Source organism: Morone saxatilis, unplaced genomic scaffold (assembly GCF_004916995.1).
Source record: "Morone saxatilis isolate NCDOM2014 unplaced genomic scaffold, NCSU_SB_2.0 Contig5, whole genome shotgun sequence".
NCBI lineage: Eukaryota > Metazoa > Chordata > Actinopteri > Moronidae > Morone > Morone saxatilis.
In genome coordinates, this window is record NW_023340095.1 from 15,841,636 (window position 1) to 15,862,096 (window position 20,461).

A 20,461-nucleotide genomic window follows, 5' to 3' on the forward strand; every position below is an offset into this window, starting at 1 on the left:
TATTTGCACTTAAACCCATCCTGTGAGGAGTTCCACAAGTTTGATGCTTTACTACTTCTCAAGCTGTTTCACGTGGAGAAGCTCGATGTCACCACGAAGACGAGAGTATAACTCCGCTATATTAAAAACAAAAAACAAAAAAAACCCCAACGTTTAAACCACAGTTTCGGTGTGTTTTTATGCCTCCGTGTGTCTGTATACGTAGTGTTTACCGTGTTACTACGTTGAATGGACAGTGGTGCCTCGCTGCTGTCCGACAGTAACGTTCTCACTGGCACACAGACCTGACCTAGAATTGCTACTTAGAATTCGGGCTAAACCATCGCGCTGGAGCGGAGGGGTGTGTGCGTGTGTGCGGGGTGGGGGGGGTGGAGGGGGGTTAGAGAGAGACGACAGGAAATCTTGACTGGGATGTAATGGAGTAGGACCACTGGAAAGCTCGGGCGAAAGGGGGGGAGACACATTTCTATTTTATAATGTTACCGTGATAATGTTGTGATTTGATAAGTGTACGGTATGAATCCGTCGGTCGAGGAAAACGGAAATTAAGCGAACATTCCAGGTGAGTGTTCTTTTCTTCAAATCCAGGTGGAAAGTGTCGGTACCAGAGCTCGCCTCCTGGCAACGGGCACACGCGGGTCCTCCTCCCGGGGACATCTCACTCCGGTATCCGTTCTTCTCTGCCTCTGTCCCCGAAGGCTGGCTAGCAAAACCCACGTCGTGTCTGGCCTGGCAGACAGTGAGCACCCTTTCAACCGTGAATGCCGATTTTTTTCTCCCCCCAGCGCACCGAAAAGCGGATTATTCACGATGTTTTCAGCATGGTGTAAAACCCGCGGAGAAATATTGGTTTTTACCCCATTATACTGGAGGACCGCCCGTGCTTCGTGAAAATGAAAAAAGGATACAATGCAGCATGCATGTTCTGCATTCTTCGGGAGTACCACACCGCTGGTATTGTATTTCCTTTATTAAAAATGTGTGTGATATGATTTATAAACGCGTAGCGAGATTATAGGCCTCGGCTGCTGCTGATTGTGTCGGCCAGCCCTATCATCTGCCGAGCGATTTAATTGTTACATTGTTAACGGAGCTAGCACAACTTGAAAATGAACGTTTGCCCGAGGAGGGCCTGAATTGTTTTATTAACAACCAAAGCCGCGAAATGAATCTCATTTTATGTGTGTGTGTTTTTTGTGTCTGTTTGTGGCCCGACGTCGTTGTTCTCGCTCTCAGCCGCCGTCCAGTGCCTCCCTCTTCGGGGAAGACTTTGTTTGCGCTGGCCGACGCTCCATGAATGCAAGTGCTGAAGTCCTCCCTTCCCCCCCAGTTCTCTGGCGAAACAGGAACAACTTCTTTTAGGAAAAAGAAAAAAAAAAAAAAAGTTCCTGGAGTTTCAAGCGCCATGGAATTACTTTGTCCGCCAAGAGTTGTCCAGTGAGGCGCTGAGATTTCAGTGGTGGGGGGAGAGGAAGTCTTCGTCTCTTGTAGTTGTTGTGTGCTTTACGTTTATTTGCAGAGTTTTAGGTTTGTAGATGTCTGTGTGTATTTCAGGACGACTTCCTCGAGTAGGCCCGTTTGTGAGTAACTTGTGTGGCATTGTGCTGTGTTACCTTGGCCAAGACCAAGAGAGCTAAACATAGCAAAGAATGTGTTTCAGTCCTTTTTTTTTTTTTTTTTAGTTTTCTTTTCAACCAGGCTTTTTTAAAACTTGTGAGTGAAAATAATCCACAGGTCCTGTTGTTGTGTGAAAATGTTTAGTACAAAAAAAAGAAAAAGACATCTGATACCTGGGGGAATTCTGTGAACCTACTCCTCTGTGAATGAAGTCTTAACTTGTTACATTTTCACGAGTTTATTTGAAAAATTTTTTTGCACAAGGGCTCACATGAGATATTTCAATATGTTTGTATCCAGCATCATTTTAGCCTTAATGCTACTGCTGTTTTCTCCCCCACATAATTACAAAGAGGGCAATCTCAGCGGCTTTTGTGCTTTTGTTGCAGTTTGCCTTCTAGCCCTTAAACTGATGCTGTTATCCTGAGCGACGTCTGAGTTGGCAGGTAGGGGCTCAGTGTCTCGTTCAAGGACCGTTTTGAAGCGTACCTGCCAGTCGCTGAAATTGAACTGCAGACCTTCCTTTTACAGGACTCTGGTCTCTTCAATTGCTAGGCAACACTGCTGACTGCCATGAACGTGCATCTGTTGCATAGTCTTGAGGGGGGTTTTAATATTTATCCCTTTTTTTTTTTATACTTCTTTTTTCTTCTGCGTTGTTGAGGTGAGGCGGAAAGTCACTTTTTTTCCCCGCTCCCCACAGTTGACATTTGTCAAGTCCTCTTGGATGCAAAGAAGCAAGGATTCTCTTGATAGAGTATCATATGCTGTCTTGTAGTCCCTTATGTGTACACTGGTCGATAACTGAAATATAAATGAGTGTCTGGGTTAAAAAGGCGAGTGTACACTGCTCTTGTAGCCCCTAATGACCTAAGCTTTGCGCTGGTTATGTGTTTGCTACACGCCGGTCTTGTCAACACGAGCGACTGAGTGCTTTTCCTTGCCATTTGCTTGTTTGTGTTTCACCCGATGAGCAAAGTTCTTCTCCCTCTGTTCCAGGTGTGAATGACTTGTGGCTGTAGGGTGTCGTGAGTGGCCCAGGTTCCTGCACAGCCTCCGTGGCTGACTGGGAGGAGTCGAGTGGAGAGCAGACATCAGTGCCCAGGGGACCTGAGACCTGGTTCTCCATATGAGGCCCTGCTGAAAGGGCAGGGGGGCTTCTGAGGTAACCCAGCTCCACTCTGTTTCTTTCTCTCTCTTTTTTTAATTTATTTTTTGTGTGTGTCACATTTAGTCACGGTTTCTTTTATGCGTACACATCTTGGCTCCTCTCAATAACACACATCAGTGACAGTCCTCTCATCCTAACTGCTTTCTATGAGCAGAACTAGAAATGCTAAGAAGACATGGCAGGAATATATGAGCTGTGTCCAAAATCACTTCCTGTTCACTACATATTGCTCCACGTTTACTGTTGGCCATTTTATTAGATTTTTGCCGAATACAGTGAATGCATTAGTGCTCTTTGTAGTGCCCTTACAAAAAAAAATCCCACTATGTATCAAAAAAGCAGTGTCCACGGCATGCGCGATACGTTCTCCTCACAATCCCACAATGCAATGTGTCAGTTTCTTTTTAATAGGGAGTAGTGATTTTACATATAGTGTAGCAGTAAATTAGTTGTTTTCACCATACGTTAGGACTGAAAGGATGAAAGATGCCTGTTTTCCTCACTAGCATTTCATATATTTTGAACTGTTTTTAAGTCCAAGACCAACTTCAGTTACATATCAAGCCCTGGCAGCGAACGCTTTCTTTCTTTCACTCAACGACTAACTTGGTGCCACAACTTGATAGCGTAACGTGGCTCTGATGCAACAGAAACAAGCCGGGCGCAGGCTCTTCCTAACATCGGTCACTGTCACTTTGACATTTATCTATGGAGGTGCCCACATTGATAGCTGCATTCTGATGAGAGAGGCCTTGAATTGTAGAGCGGTTCCCCCTGTGCAGCCGCTCTTGATGCCGAGGGAAGCAGCTCGAGCACAAAAAAAAACCAAAAGGACCTCCGAGTTGCTCTGCTTCGGACTATCTGTGCGATGTTTGGTCGTACTCTCTGATCTGCACATGCCGAGGACACAGCACGGTCAGGGCGCTCTTCCTGAGAACGCTGTCCACACTGTTTATTTATCTGCTATCTAATCTGAAGCGTGTTAACCAAAAACCACAGTGAGGTGAAGGACGCAGGGAAATGGATATTGATGTAAAGTGGCAAAGGATTTATTTTCTCTTCTGTGTATTGGCCTCATGTTTCCGTGCATTTGTTTGCTTCATGGGTTTTCTAATTAAAACTCGCAAGCCTTGTGTGTGTGTGTGAGAGACATGGAAGGACGTGTCGGAGGGGTGGTTTGTCTCATCGTCTGTGTAGTGGGTGGCAGTGGGCCCCCCTCCCCACTGATACAGTAGGTTAGACCCGAGTGTGTCTGTTTTTTTTCTATTGCTTAAAATGTTTACTTTCACTCTGTTGCCTCATTCTGACCAGTGTTTTTGCTCATAAACTAAAGAGTATTGACATTTAGCAAAAAAAAAGCATCGGTTTCCCATTTACCCGATGTTCTGACTAAGGTGTCTATTCACAGTTAATTAGGAATTTAGTTTATCTGCTGAATGACTGACTCCTGCAATAGTAAGGACTCCATAGTACAGTCATTATGTATCCCCCAGGGAGCAGGAAAGGTACTATTTGGTTTTTAACCATAGGTCTGCAAGTTTCCATTCAACTCGTTTGGAGGTTTAGAGTGAGTGATGTACAATTACAACAATTATGTTTACTTTGACATTCACAGAACATGAAAATATGTTAGTATAATACACAAAAAGAGAATTCACAAATGGTATTTGAGGGTATTTTCTCCCTCCTTTTGCAAAATGTGCATTTGTTTCCCAGTTTTAGGAAACTGGCTCGACAGAAGACATTTCTCATGCTTCAGTTTGAAGTTACATTTTAGGACATAATATGAGCTCTGAAGTTGATGGCAGACATGGGTTTAAAAAAACACTTTTGTATCTATTGATTTACAGATTGCTGCAAGTATTAATATGGTGTCATGTCTTCCTATCAGTCAAAGTAAGTAGTAATCTGATATATAACACTGAATCTGCACCTATAGCGACGTTTAATAAATTGATTGCGTATTGGGACCAATCCCTAAAAATAACAGCTGTATAGCAGTTGTGTAAGGCCAAACAACAAAGCAGAAGTAATCAAGGTCAAATGGGAGACGATGCATTAAACATTTTATTATAATTTAGAAAGCATACGTAGGGATTGATAATGGATATACAATATTATATTAGAGTGGTTTTAATATAATGCAAACAAATCAGTGTTCAATAAATACAGTGTTGATGTCTTAGTAGTACTTACACCAGCTATTTTAAACCAAAACTAGTGTTAAATGCTTTAAATGACACAAGTACCTATTACTCAATTCATAATTATTCATGCCACACAGCATTTTCAGCAGCTACAGGAATAAGTGCAGCAGTTGTTCTCCTAATTCATACGTTTGATGAAATTCTACAATGGCCAACTTAGAGCAGCCATCACTTAGAAAACCTGCGTGTGATAAAGATACAGTATTATAATAAAGGAAATTAAGGGCTGGTCATTTTAAAACAATTTGTTTAGGACTCCAAGCTTCGAGTAGTAACTCTTTTATAGCTTAGTGCGCCTTTCCAAACAGTCACAGCTATAAATATGAATGTGTTTTTCTAATAGCTGCATTTCATATCTTTTTTTAGTGTGGGAGGTCTCAGTCTCACATTTGTGGATGCGTGGTGGGATTGTTGCCCATGCGGGATCCTCTGGGATGTTTTCTGGCTGGGTCAGAATGTACCTATAATTCTGCTTTCATGTTTCTCTGCTGTGATTGACAGTTATTGCACAGAGGGCCCGCTCCTCCTGCCATGAATGGAGGGGTCCTCTCAGACAGAGCTGCTCTCAGGTTGAACCTGGGGGCTGCGATAACCAGCAGTCAACTTAACTACCCATGCTAAATGCTGCCAGCCAGGCTGAGGTCCTGTCCTGCTCACATATTGACTGTTGTGACTAGTTAGCCTAGTTGAATGTAGTGCCCCGACACGATGCTAACCAGCAGAGGTTTAGAGAGCAAGGCACGTTTTTGAAATATGGTTCACACAGGCCACTAAACTAGAGACAAGCACTGGACAGTGATGGCACTCAGGAGTAATCCTTATCTGTCTACCGCAATCATCAGGCTGTTTAAAGTTGAGATTTTGGCCACTACACCTTTTTTCCCCCCTTTTCTTTATTTGATATTTGTCTTTGTTTAGTTTTTGTCCATGTGGCTCTCCAACAGGAGGAGGATGACGTTTCTAATATTCTTTTGTTTGTTAGTTTTCCGTAAAATGAAGTAAGTCAGTTTACTTATTTTATGAGGCAGTGATGAGCATCCATCAGCATCAGCGGTGTCAAATCTTCATCATCTACGGTTCTTTGACTACACGTTCAGGCCTCTATTATGTTAAATCCTTTATGTTCTGAGTTCCTGGTGCTGTGTATGTGTCAGTCTTTAGTAGTCTTTCACTAGTTTGTGGGAAAATAAGCTAAGCTTTACAAAGCTGAATATTGTTTGTATATACCATGCTGTCCGTTTAATATAACTTTTCTCTTTTCAGTGAGAGCGCACCAAGATCTTTGGTGGGGTTTTGAAATGTAACCGTAGTAAAAGTTAGTTCACAACGATATTATAGTAGACTGTATATGATGAGCAACTCAACACAGGTTCAGTTTGAAACTTTGGCCTATTAACGCATTCATGCAATATCATTGAAAATGGGTAGGATGGGGCAACCTTCTTATTCCAGCTTAATATTTTATTCCAAAATGGTTTCCTCCATTTTGCCAACACTTAGCTGACATCCCTGTAGTTCTTTCTGCTAAGAGAACTACAAAACTTTATGAATCTGACTTGAACATTTTCCCCACTCAGCTGCTCAGTAATTACAGTCTGATCAATATGAAGTGAACAACACAGAAATTACATATAGTCGTTTGTTTATTTTGTAATATCAGTCCTTCTCTACTAATGCTAACATGCTAACAGCTATTGTGATTGCTTGAGTACTACAATTCTGTAATGTTCTGGTTTGATAGGACTGTTTACTGGTTGCTTTTTTAATTTTGGATGAAAGTGGTATCACGACAGAACTTACCGGGTTGCGTCTGGAGTTTTTATGAACAGGCAAATCAACAGGTTCCCTCCCTTCTGTTTCTACAGTGTTTAGTTCTGGGTGGTGTTGAGCTGGACCTCCGCACCTGCGTGTTGGTTGTTTTACTGCCATCATTTGAACAATTGTGGTCTTATCACGATTCACATCATTTTTTCTAAATTGTGACATCCAAAGTAGTTCCACACCTAGGGTTTGAATGGCTTAAATCTCATATTCATCTTCCATGTTTTTTTTTCTCACTGTCTAATAATTTGAGCCATATACATATACCAAATAAGGGGATGTTTTTTTTTTTTTTCCACTCTCAATTGATCAGTTTTATCCACGTTGAATGAAATGAAAAAACAATTATAATGTATGCCTTAAAATACAGCGCAAAAATGAGTAACATATAGCAATTTAAAAAAAGGTGAACAGTGTATAACAACATTATTATCTCCTCCTCCCAGACAAGATAAGGTTTTAAGAGTAAGGGAGGACGTTTATTATGTCTGGAATATCAGGATTAATTGCCATCTTTGTGTTTTAAGCCACTTTACCTGGGGGTACATTGGAAATATTAATGCAAGGATTGAACCTATTTCCATGTGGGTAATAGCAGGGTAGACATGTGCGGGTGCAGAGCATTCACAGTTTCAGAGGAACGTAAATGAATACAGTAAGCAAGCTCAGACTCATGGGAACAGTAGATGCCACAAACCTGTAGCGCAGTTTTCAGTGCATCTCATTATTAGGACCGCTAAGTAGTGCCGCATGTGGGTATTTCTGTGTGCAATGGTATAAGTATGTGCACGTATATTGCTCTGTGCCTGTATATTTAATTGGGCAGGTCTTAGCCAGTGTGTTTAAAATTCCATGGGAATGACACACGAGTGCAAACTGGGGTAATTCTGGGACACAATCTGGCTCATATCCTCTTCAGAGTGCTAATTTTGTTGTATGATAGCGGAGAGGAGACGGCACATGTGTTGGGTTTGCGAGTGTTCTGCTCAGAGTAAAATATGTTTTTGTTGTCATGCCAAGTCAGTAGAGATGCCTGAACTGTGTCACATGGTCTGACAGGTTGAGATGTCACTTTTTGTTTCTGTTGCGTAGGGATTTGTAATGTACAAAAATAATCTATGGGAAACCTATTTTGAATTTAATTCCTTTCCTGCCTAATAATTGACTGCTGCTTCAAATGTGGGTATTTGATGTTTCTGTGCTGTTTGTTGTGAGACTCAGTATCATGACATTAATGACAGTCATGTGTTTTTACTTGTGGCAAATGTGTAATGTATTGGCAAGTGGAGGAACACAAACCTCCTTTTCACTTTTACGTCTGCACGGCCTCTGAAGGGCCTGACCGTTCGGGTTTCCCACAATGCTTTTAGCCACAGGGAGACGTCCTCTCAGCATGAGCAAGGGAGGAATGTGGCCCGAGTGTGGGAGCGACCGTCAGGTTGGAGGGAGGGAGTCACGGACCAGAGAGCATGGTCAAGGGAAGGGAGGAAAGAAGGGGGTCTGCACAGAGGGCAGCAGAGTTTCTCTTAAGCAAATGGTGTTTGTGTTTGGCTTTTCATTTGAGCCACAAACGAGAGAAACCTGCTGTATGGAAAAAGGTGGAGTTCTGTATTTGCATATTTGCTTTACGTGTATGCATTTGCCACAGGAGCTTCACTATAAATACTGGTAATGTCACTGTAGCTACAGTTGATTTCAGTGAGCATGGTTAACACTGCACATTACTGCTGATACTACATTAGCAGTTTTATTTTGCTTAGAAGGAAGTGCATTTTGTTTTTAAAAGTTAAATCCCATCGAAAACCTTTTAACACAATGTGCATATTTTAATATAAAACTGGGACCCAATTTGAAAGAGAAAATATTCAGACCCAGTCTGAACTAGACCTCAGGATAATTAGAACTAGATCTGAAATGTGGTTGACCCCAGCAGACCCCAAAAGAGACCACAGACAGTTAATTGGTGGTGCAGCATGATGCACTGCCAATCAACAGGTAGCCGTAGTCGAAAACAGTAACAATATGTCATTTTTCACTGTGTTTCAGTTTTCTTTCGCCTTTGTCTTCTGCAGTTTGGCGCAACCAGATAATCAGCACTGATTGTAAATTTGCTGGGGTCCATTCCTGTATTAGACATATTGACTCATAGACTCAAGACCCTACCTGGATGTGACTGAACATAATCCGTACCTAGCCTAACTTGGGTCCAGGTTTGGGTCTTGCTTAGGTACACCTGTGAAGAGCTCTGCTTTCTGCTGGTCAATAATGGGCAGAAAAACCTACTGAATTCTTGTCTTTCCGTGGCTTGTTGTAGTAACATTTGCTAGTCAGCCTATTGAAGTGTAACCACTTTGTGGGTGCAAAGTTGTAAACGCAAAGTAATGTTAAGTGAAAGTAAGCATAATTTTAGGTGCCTGACAAAGAAGAAATCTTCCCTCAAGATTGCACATGTGTAGGTGTTTGTCTTCACAGGTCAGCTTCATCTCGGCTCATGCTTTTCATTTGGCTTTCATTGCTCCCACTTCCCTGACCAGCGGAGGAGAGCGAGATTAAGAACCTATTTGTTGTATGCTTCTAGAGATAGTGTGAAGAGGGGTGGACTGTCATAAGAGCCCAATGTAACTGTGCCATAGTCTGTCACTGTTGTGCTTGGTGTACATTTACAGGTATTATGCCTGTTGGAACATGATCGGATGTATGAGATGTATGAGACACAGGCATGCTGCATTTAAGGAAATTTCAAGTAAATTGTCTAACATTTGAAGCATAAATACTATTCAATATTCACAGGGAACTATTTAGCCAGGCTCTTAGCCGGTAACTAGCCTTAGCCGGGCCGCTCTGCTGATGAAGGGCGATAGCAGGACCTTCTGGTGGTGTTCATGAACAGGAACTTTCCTCTGCAACAGCGAACACAATACACTACTACTACTACTACTACTACTACTACTAACAATATTGGACTGCAACCTGAGCATCTAGCCCACCTCTCAGCGCCGTAGCAAATGCTAAACTGCCCTTGTTTGGAAAAGAGCCAAACTGAACATGCCACTCCTGTTGTACCGGCAGTGGTGGTAGTGCGATACAAAGGTAAATACATTTTTTAAGACAGTTGAATATAGTTGAATATTTTTTATTTTTCCTTAAAATAATTTAAGGACTTTTTAAAAGCCTTGACCCATGCCTAGTATAAATATTGTTTGTAATTGTATTTTTTTTTTGGGTACAAATGTTGCAATATATGCACTACTTTCAGTTACGTATAAACAAGGTGTTTAACTTGTACCATTACATTTTTGTCCACAATAAGGGTACCGTAAGTATTTGATACTGGCACACCCCTAATTTGCACCTATGCTTGTTGTATCAGCAGAATAATGGCACATTGTTAGCTAGTCTCTTTGTCTTGTGTTGAGTAGAAAGGTGAGAGAGTGTGTGTGTGTGTGTGTGTGTGTGTGTGATTGTGTAAGTAACACACACCCACTTAGTCAGAGATTCAGAAACAGTGGGCAGATCGACAGAGATGGAAGTGCAGGGTGAAGTGTGTGAGACGGAGATCACAGCAGGCCGGAGTGCTGAGTGCCAGTCCTGCTGCTGGAGCTGGCCGCCACACATGGCACTGTGCCCAGGCTACGCCAGCAGATGTGTCACTAGTGAGTCAGCTAGTGAGCGTGCGCGTTTGTGTGTGTGTATATGTGTCCGTCCGAGACACAGACACAGACACCCACCCGCACACTCTGTGAAGAGAACGACTTGTGTAATACCCCCCTCCTCCTCCTACGGGCATATCTGTAATCGCACCCCTTTCCCATCCTCCTGTTTTCATTGCCACTTCCATCATTGTGATGGACACGACGAGGCTTCTGTCACCGTGATATGATATGACAAAATGTGACATTACACACATGTCGCCTCCCTGGGGATTGAAGGGGCATCGTCTGCCGACCAGAGGAGAGGGAGGTTGAAGAGTCGAGAGTTGTTATGGAAATGCAGGACAGATACACCAGTGGAGAGACAGCTGATGAATCGAGTAAAAGTGTGAGTGAGGGGGCTAAAACGCAGCCATAGAAGAAGAGGACAAAACCTAGATGCAGGAAGATGGAGATGTAGCTTGCGAGCAGTTACTAACTTTGGAGCATGTGTAAAAGTTCATTGTAAATATTTGTGTGGCTTGGTTTCAGTAGAAACAGGAGCTCAGTCATACTTCTGCGAGTGCCCTTGTTCCTGTCACGGTAGATGCATTATGTCAAATGTTACATCTGCGGCGTCACAGCTCTATCTTTAGTGACACTCAGCATTCCTAGCATTCTGTGTGTACCGAGCGTGAGTCATGAGTGCTATCTGCAGGGTGTGGCATGTTGGGACAGTACTCTCAGGAAGCCACTTCAACAGGTGAGCGTGCAGGTGTTTCCTCGCTATGGGTGCTGCGGGATATCCAACTGGTCTTTGCTTGGAGAGCAGCAGAAGTCTTGCTTTTTTTGTTGTACCTATTTTTAAGTACAATTTATGTTGTTTCTTTTGTCTGCAGTTACTGTCTCACTAGCAGCCAGGCAGGTAAGTGTAGGAACAGTAAGGAAACTGGTTATGTACAAGGAAATGCAGTGCTTTTTAATTCAATTCAATTCTTTTACTTGATTTAAGACTGCAAAATAAACATTGGATTGATATTGTCATCATATTAGCCTTTCAGTGATATACCTTTTAGTAAATAATTATGAAATAGTTACAGAAAGTAAGTTATCACTGTTGGTTTAGGATTAATGCAAAATAAACAACTTTAGTAGCACTTTTATTTTATTACCAATGATCATTTAAAAATGGATTAAGGTAAAACCAATCATTGTTTGCTAACATGAGCGTGATGTTATTGTCAGTTATTTTACTCACTTAATGACTCTGCTCTCTATAAAAAGAAACATTTGAGTTTGTTTTATCACAGGAATTACAACAACGTTCTTATATGCAGGTACATCTGATTTTAAAACAAAACAACAACAAAAACACCTGTGTGAAGAACCAACATATTTGGCACCTTTTTGTCCATCACTCGTACTCACTTTATTCGTGATGTTTCAGTCACTCATCAGGTAAAATTCAGAGTTCATCATGTCAGAGGAGTTAACAGGAAGTAAACACGCTGCAGTATCTCGTGAAGACTTTGACTGTTGTTTCCTGCTTTTGGTCCTGTTACACTTGTTCTCAAGACACTGACGACAGCAATTAAAGTATTGACTCGGGAGGAATTTTGGAATTTCAAGTACAAAATGTTCCATTATCCCACAATGACCACCTGTGGCTGCTTTCAATAAAAGTTACTCGGCTCACTTTAAGATTTATTCCATTCTTTTTTTTTTTTTTAATAGTTTGACTTAGAATGAATGTGAGGCAAAATTTGAGACTCTACCTTTTTATCAGACCCATCAGATTATAAAATCCTATTTTCATTGAAATTGTATTGCAAAGCTTTGACTTGAGACTTTATATGTAGTAATTTGATTTGAATGAATATTGGGTACATGTAAGTGGCTGGGAAGGCTTCTATGTTCAAGAGAGCTGGCTTTTACACAGTGCAAGGTCCCTTGCTTATGGTTGTGTTTCTGTCTATTCTTGCAGGAGGGAAAAGGAGAGGTGGAAATAATGTTTCTGATATTAGCCTAAACAAATAATGGACTAAAGAAATTCTTGAGATGGAAGCTGAGCAGACGGAGAGCGCAGGGGAGCTAGAGAGCGAGAAAGAGAGAGCAATACTCCATTGTGACTGAACTGCAAAATGGGATTTGCATAAATAAGGCTGAAACATCAGCAGGCCCTTTTACAGCCAACAGCAGGACTGAGATGAGGGAAGAGAGTTAGCGTGTGTGTGTGTGTGTGTTTGCACTCGAGTGTCTCTCCCCCCCCTTTTTTAAAATAATGTCTTTATAGCATTGTTGGGTTCAAAATTTCAACCAGCGGATGAGGTTGTCAGCAAGGTCATGGTTCCTGTCCTGTTGTTGATCCCAGTGGATGCTCCAGTGGTATAAAGCCTTCCATCTCCCCTTGAGAGGAATTTGGGTGACGTAGCAGGGAAGGGTCTACTCTCTACCCTGTGCTCAGCCAGCGTACGATAACTGTTACATAAGCATGAAATGAAATGCTCCCTTTTAGTGCCACCCGCATTTGAAAACCCAAATCTAATTGAATTGAACTATTTTCTGTCCTCTTTTCATGTGGAACCTCATATTTATATCAGAGGCAAAAAGCTCATTTTGGGAGCCTCATTATACTGTTTCCCCATTAACTTGTATGCACTGCAGCTCCTCGTGTGTGCTATGATAGACAGTTCAGCGTCTTTACTGGAGATAGAGGAAAGGAAATCTCTGTGATTACCTCTTCGTTGCTTTGTTGTGTGCGCGTGCGGTCGACTGCTGCGTGCACGCTTGATGTCTGTGTATGTGTGCCAGTGTATTCCTTATGACAGTCATGTCAGCAAGCTCCCCAATTAGTGTCTCGTTAGCGTGCGATTGGAGGGAACAGGTGATTGACAGGTCCTGCTGTTTGTGTCTGCATGCGTGCACATACTCACATTACACAGATTTGTGTATGATTTAGGTTTAGATAACACCCCTTGAGGACATGCTAGTTAGAGCTGAATGAGGTAGGAAGCCGATTCTTTGATATAGTAAAATGAGATCTCCCTTAGCAAACTGAATACATTTTCCAATTTAATCGATTGGCCATCATGTTTCACATTGGCCCCTGTGGTAGATCTCAGGCTCTTCTCTGTCCTCGCTCCACAATGAAGCTGGGTGACTTGCTGCACATCAATATCCAACCACAGTAGGAAACGTGCCTTTTTTTTTTTTTTTTACTTGTTGTATGAACTAGTTTGTTTGAAGCATAAGCTGGCCTTTATGTACACTTAGCACCCGCACTTGCTCATGTCTTATTACGTCTTATAAAAAAACAAGAAAACTGTAAGTACTTGTATTGTAGCACTCAACACAAGCTTAGTTGTTTAGTAGGTGCGCACAAAAAATGTTTTCCTACAGACTGAAATCATTTATTGTTTGGACAAACACAAATTAATGTCAAGTATGATTATTATTTCTGTGTACCATTTTAATATGCTCTACTCAAATGTGTCTTGTAAGGAGTTTTGCCCACACTGGCCATTTTTGCTTCCCTGACTTTGGTAAAAGCCCAAAATCCTGAATGTTATTATTGACAGTGTTTTGGTTCAGAGTGGCTTTCTGGCAGCTCTTTTCTACTGTGACTTATGCAAGCCAGTGCTTCACTTTGATGAGCAAATGGCAGTCAACAGCAAAATCTAACTGCATCTGTTTTTTTTTTTTTTTGCCACTCTTTCATCTAGCCTTCCCTCACACATTGTCTTCCTTCCATTAACCCAAACTCTGCCCTAACAAAGGCCCAACTCTAAAGACAACTACTGATCCGAAGGGGTGACGCCAGTAGAAAATGTACTTGTTTAGGTACAGAATTGAAACTGAGTGTTCCTCATAGGTCTGTAGTTTGAGCAAAAGCTCTTGTGTGAAATTTCTGTTGATTTCTTTTTGTTGCACCTCCCTCCTGCCGAATTACTCACGTATAATTGTGTTGCGGTCTTCGCTTCCAAAGTTATGTATCAAAGCGTGTTGTGTCACAAAATAGAAACATGTCATTTCACTTAGAATAGAGGTCTTTCAAGCTGTTCTGTTGTAAATAAATATAGAGTCAAATCACTAGTTCAATCAATAATCAGCCCAGCACTTCTGAAGAACCTCCACTTCTATGTGACAAAGTGTATTTTTATATTTAAAAGGTTAGTCCAATCAGTGTAGTCTGGATACACAAGGCTTCCCCCTTTCTGTCCCTCCCTGTGGAGAAGCCAGCCTCTGCTCGTGTGCAGTCGTGATCCGTGGCCCTGATAGTTGTAAATCACTTCTCCCATAGACCAGTGAGAGACGAGTGTTGCTGCTGCTGCTGCTGTAGCAGGAGTCGGTGTATTTGTCTGGTTCCCAGTGACGTCCCCCCTCCCCTTAAACCCCCCAAACACTCCACCTCCTTCTCCCCAGGGGAGCTCTGGAGCCAGTTACAATGTTGAGTGTTTTGGAAGAGCTCCTAAATATTTTCAGGATGACAATGTAATCTGACTGACTGGGCTGCTCTCTCTCTAACAGGATTCTCATGCAATGCTCACACGCACACATACACACAAACAGAAACACACACAGTGGTTGGTTTGGACCACAATACTACCTCACCCACTCCACCACCACCACCACCACCACCACCACCACACTTAACTGTTTGCTACAGTTTCAATGCAGTGCTGGTCTTTATATAGTTAACTTGATACCCCACCCAAAATGTAGGGCTGCACAATTAATCGAAATATGGCCAAGTGCGTAACCTGACTTGCATTGGACATTTTAGGCCATTACCAATAATATTATCTGAGAGATTAAATGTCCGATCATCTTTTTCCATTAACACACAACATAACACATAACAAGTATCCTTCAATTTCAGTTTTTGAAGAATAACCACAATAATTAAACTTTTCGGTGCTCTCTGGTGGCCAAACTATGTAATGGTGACAAAACATATTTTGTTTGCCATTTTCTGCTATTATGGGTTGGCATGTACACTAAAGTGACATATCCGCAATAAGCTTTTTTTTAGCCAATTTATCAGTCTAACTCAGGAGTCAGCAACCTTTACTATCAAGAGTCTGTCTGGAGCCATAAGACATATTTGAACCTTTTTAATTTCTTGCTGTAGATCAAGCATAGTTTGTGGTGAAAGCAAATAAATCTGTCCACACACTATTAAAATCTCTATTGTCCTCTGAGACTGTCATTTTTGGGGGGATTTGGAATCCATCTGTAGCCTAGCGAGGAAGACTCAAGACAAGTAGCCACTTCTGTTGATGTTTGGCAGAATATAGAGGAAAAGGCGCCAGGTCAGGACGTAACGTATGATGCACATTTTAGTTGACGAAATGTTAAAGCTTTTTTTTATTTGGTGTGTAATGGCTACAGATTTTTACAATTTGAGAATGAAAATCACTTTAAACCTACATATGAAAAATTAAAATGTTAAAAAATAACTTCATTTCCCTCAGTGAAAGCCACAGGAGCCACTGGAGAGAGGCCTGCCCCTGGTCTAGATCCATGAAAGACTAAATGAAGTGGTGAAAGGTGGCCGTTAAGTTGGCAGTATGTTACAAACACTCATATTTTGGTTCATTGCACTGTTTCCAGTTGTGCCATTAGTTGTTGGCATTGATCAGATATCTGTATTATTTAACAGTTGTGTTTTTCCTACTGGGACAAAATGTTTGCTGTGAAAGAGACCTATTGGAATCCTTTCCATGACAAGTATTAAAGCTGACCAAAGCCATTGTAAAAGAGAAAATTACCACCTTTCAACAGCCACCTTTCAAGCCTACACTAGTAGATTGATACTAAAAAGATCAGACTATGGCCCTGTTTTCCAGTTTTTTTTTTAACTGTCTTTTTTTTTTCTCCTCTCTCTCTCCACAGTGTGCCCAAGGGCCGTTGAAAGCCCCCTTGGGGGAATTTCATAAATACACACAGAACAAGAAAAGACTCCTGGACTATTGTTATTTTTTTACACACTTTCTCACACACACACACACACACACACACACTGCACAACCACACACACACACACACAGATAAGGACATAGAGAGAATGTTGGAGGTCCAAGAGGAGAGGCCAGCGGCGGCAGGTACAGCAGCGACACATTTCAACAAGAAGGAGCGAGGGAAGAAAGAGCGAGAGGAGGCCAAGGACGGTCGGGGAAACCTCTCGAACATCGGGAATCCTGTTCCTGGCTCCAGGAACGTGCGCACAAAAGCGCCCCTCTCACACACAGGCAGTCCTCACCAGCTCATCACTCCACCCTGTTCTGTAGTCCTGGGAGCCCCATCAATGCACTCCAATAGGCTGAAGAACTCCCCGTCCACCAACACACAGAGGTGAGTGGACTGACACACACTGACAACCTGTGGGTCTAGTGCTGTGAAACAGTTATGCAGTGCTGTGATGGTAGTAATAATAAGCAAGAATTGCTTTGTGTATGTATGTGAGATCCTGATGATTGTTTTAACAACCTAATCAGCCAAACACTGATCTGAATGCTGATTAAAATGATGCATTTAATCCAGACTTTCTATTAACAGCTGCACAACTGCACAGCAAGCAGAAGTAAAATTTCAACTGCTCCATGTTGAACAGATTGTTTTTATGGCTGCACAATATTGTTGTTGCCAGGACGTGACACTAAATCTAGTTCTTATCCGAGGCATTGTTGTTCTGTTCTACCAACAGCTGATGACTGAAGTACTCAGTCGCATCTTCCCACATCAATAACATATAAACAGGTTTTACTGGAGAGGCGCAATCTTCTGTCCAGTCCATAAACCTGTTTCAAGCAATAAACAAAATCATCACACAATATTAAAAATGAATAAACATTAGTTGTCAGTGTTTATTAACAGTTGCAAAACGAGAATAAATACAAACACTAAATCCTCTGTTTAAAAAAGAATGATGCGTAGAAAACGGCTCTCTTTATAAAAAAACAAAACAATGAGTGTGCTTGAAGAATATATGGACTCGTCTTCTGTAAAAAATAAAGCATTTTGTGCAATTTGGCCAAGTACAGATGCCAATTAAAGCAGTATTTTGGCTGAAGTGATTGGTTGTAGAGTGGTCAGTGCATCCTTACTATTTGGTATGTTGTGAAACTCTCACATCTTACCATTTGCAAGGTGCATAATGTGCTGAGTTTTGAATTTTGAAAAAGCTGATCAGGAGCAAGTCAACAGAAAACTTCAGCCGCAGCCCTTAAACAGCATTTTTTGGCCGTACTTTATTAATCCCTGTGGGGAAATGTGACCCATTCCAACTATTTAAGTAGACTGAGCAAACATTTCTAAAGCCAGTGTCTTGATCAGTAGCAGAAGGCTTTATATTACTTAACATGCACATTTTTTAATTCAGAGGACTTGCAGGAAATCATGACTGTATAAATAAGAATGGACGATGTCTCAGAGATGTCACCTATAGGTTTATGAAGAGCCATTATAAATGTGGAACGTGGGTGGAGCTGAGGCGGCTGAATGAAGTCTGGTTACAGCCACCTGTTACGGCACCCACCTGTCACTCAAAGCAACCATGCTCTTAATTAGGCATAACTTTAACCCTTAATATAATATAAATGGGTGAGTCATGTAAAAATTCACCTCATACAATGAATGGGGAATTTTGCTATAGAGAGCGTTTTTTTGTACCGAGCGGTCAATATGTTTGTTTCTGCTGTAAAGTTGGGCATTTTAATATAGGGCCATGATTGATTACTTCTGTAGACAGCCTCAAGTGGCCATTTGAGGAACTGAACTGAACTTTTTGGCACTTCCTTGTTGGCTTCACAGAGTTTGCCACTTGGTGGAAACTGATTTGAAAATTTGAAGAGAACGTACCACACACAAAGGGCTGAGGCCTTTTGAGGTTTTAAGGTGCCAGTGTTAACTACCTAGCTATTGTGCAGCTAATGGCAAGATTACCAAGTTACCAAGCGTGTGTACATGGTATATGATCAATGTCAAGTCTCAATGTCTTGGCAATGTGATTAAGTGGACACAAACCTGAGCATGTCACATTGGCCTTACCCATTCTGTTTAGAGAAGTGTAGGTCAGGTGTAATGCACATCTAAGATCAGCTTCTTGGCTCCATTATTTTACCTGAAAGGTCTTGATGTGTGATCCAGAGCTGTTCTAGGGTCAGGGAGTACACTGAGCTTGGAAGTTTTCCCTGCTGACTCATGGTTCTGGAGCCTCTGGAAACGGCTGTCTGGACTGCCAAAATTCTGGCTTTGCCTTCTTTTTTTCTACTAGCTGTGTGTCTGTGTGTACGTACATAAAGTGTGCTAGGCTGCGGCTGTGCTTTTTGGACATGTTGGCATTTGTTTCATGCTACTTGTACAAGTGTGTGTGTGTGTGTGTGTGTGTGTGTGTGTGTGTGTGAGCGAGCGAGAGACAGAGAAAGAGATTAGGGTGTGGTAAGGGAATTCTCTGCCAGTTGGATGTGTCCTGCTTGCCTGAACTGAACTGCTCTCATAACTAGTAAGCAGCAGTCATTTGTAGATGGCCTGTGTCTCTACAGGCTGTTCCTTCAGGTTTAACTGTGCGCATAACTTGTGTACATGGACATCCATACCAAGTGCAGGATGCCATGATTATGTTTAGCAGTTGCAAAGGGGAAAAAAAGGACAAAAAGAACAATCACATTTTCCTTTCTGTCTCGTGGGTACCATAGTGGGGAACATGGGTACATGTTCTAGTGGGGAGCTGGGGGATATCAGACGAAAGCCAGCTGCCTGACTATGTATCCCTCTGCTTGTCTGGTTTTTGCCCAATTCTAGATCATGATTACTGGCTAACTTCAAGCCCCAGGCCTTTTACTTGATATGCACCATTTCCCCCCCGTTGTGTGTTTCATAAGCGAAAACAAGGTCACAAAAAATGTAGGAAGACAAAATTTGTTATATAATTGTTTGTTTTACGCTGTTTTGATAAAATACAAAATGTCTTTTGTTCTTCTCTTAATGGACAGTATTAAAATGATTAATTATACCTATGATCCTTTTGTCTTTCAGCCCTAAACCTAAGACGGAGGCCATGGTACGCTCACCTCCCGTCATGTCCCCCTCCACTGCCTCCCAGATGGACTCTAAAATGCCCAATCAGGGTAAACCTGGGAGCACTGGCAGCCAATCACAGGCCTCACCCTGCGACCCCAAGACCCTGGGTGCCAAAGGAGCTCAGAATGTGGCAGGGGGCATGGGACTGAAGAATGGCCAGGGCTTGACCTCTGGCTCAAGTTCCAAGGTTAAAGTCAAAAGGGAGAGAAGCACCTCAGTGGAATCATTTGAACAGCCAGAGAGTGGCACACCCACTAGTGAGGAAAAAGGTAAGAACTACCATAGCAAGCACTCATTATCAGACCATCTAATTTTCAGCAGGTAGCTGGATGACAAATTGTCAGATCCTTGTGAAGTGCTGCAGTCTTTAAAGTATGAAAAGTATTAATTCTAATATCTGAAACCATTTAAAATGTTGTTTTTATTCTCACCAGAATGATAAAATAGTTGAATTAAGGTAGGTGGGCAAGGTGCAAAGGTTTCTTGAGCTTTTTAGTACAATAATTAGTAGCTTTCATTTTTTTGTTGCCGAAGTTCTTCCTTTCAACTGCTCATTATAGATGATAGATATTCCTATAACGCTATGATAAACAATGCCATGACAGTAGGTCTTGTGTTGTGATCGTTCCTATACATCTGGTAGTTTTACACATCATTTCCTGTAGAGGCAGTTTATCAAATCTATTTAGCACTGATTAATGGAGGAAATGCCACAAACTCTCCCTAATTACAGCCCATGGTTGCTCTGTTGTGTTCCTCTTATCCTGTACCACTGCAGTGCTGTACATATAGTTATTTATTTTCTCTTGGTTATACAACACAATCTGCCCAGAGAAGACATCAGTTGGACATCTTGAAAAAGGTACTTTGCAGTCCCCTTGTCAGTCACACAGATAAACCCAAGCCCACTGATGGCTGTTTGTGTGTGTGTGTGT

At 41.8% G+C, this 20,461-nt stretch overlaps 1 protein-coding gene across 1 annotated transcript in view; it reads left to right on the plus strand.

Moving 5' to 3' along the window:
• The first annotated feature begins 399 nt into the window (after positions 1 to 399).
• Positions 400 to 20,461, plus strand: part of bcl9 (BCL9 transcription coactivator) — a 27,817-nt gene continuing 7,755 nt past the window's right edge. The window contains exons 1-4 of the mRNA XM_035676122.1: positions 400 to 562; positions 2,617 to 2,782; positions 16,341 to 16,799; positions 19,482 to 19,795. Of these exons, the coding sequence (XP_035532015.1) occupies positions 16,513 to 16,799; positions 19,482 to 19,795 (601 nt within the window). The 5' untranslated portion in view covers positions 400 to 562; positions 2,617 to 2,782; positions 16,341 to 16,512. The remainder of the gene's footprint in view (positions 563 to 2,616; positions 2,783 to 16,340; positions 16,800 to 19,481; positions 19,796 to 20,461) is intronic.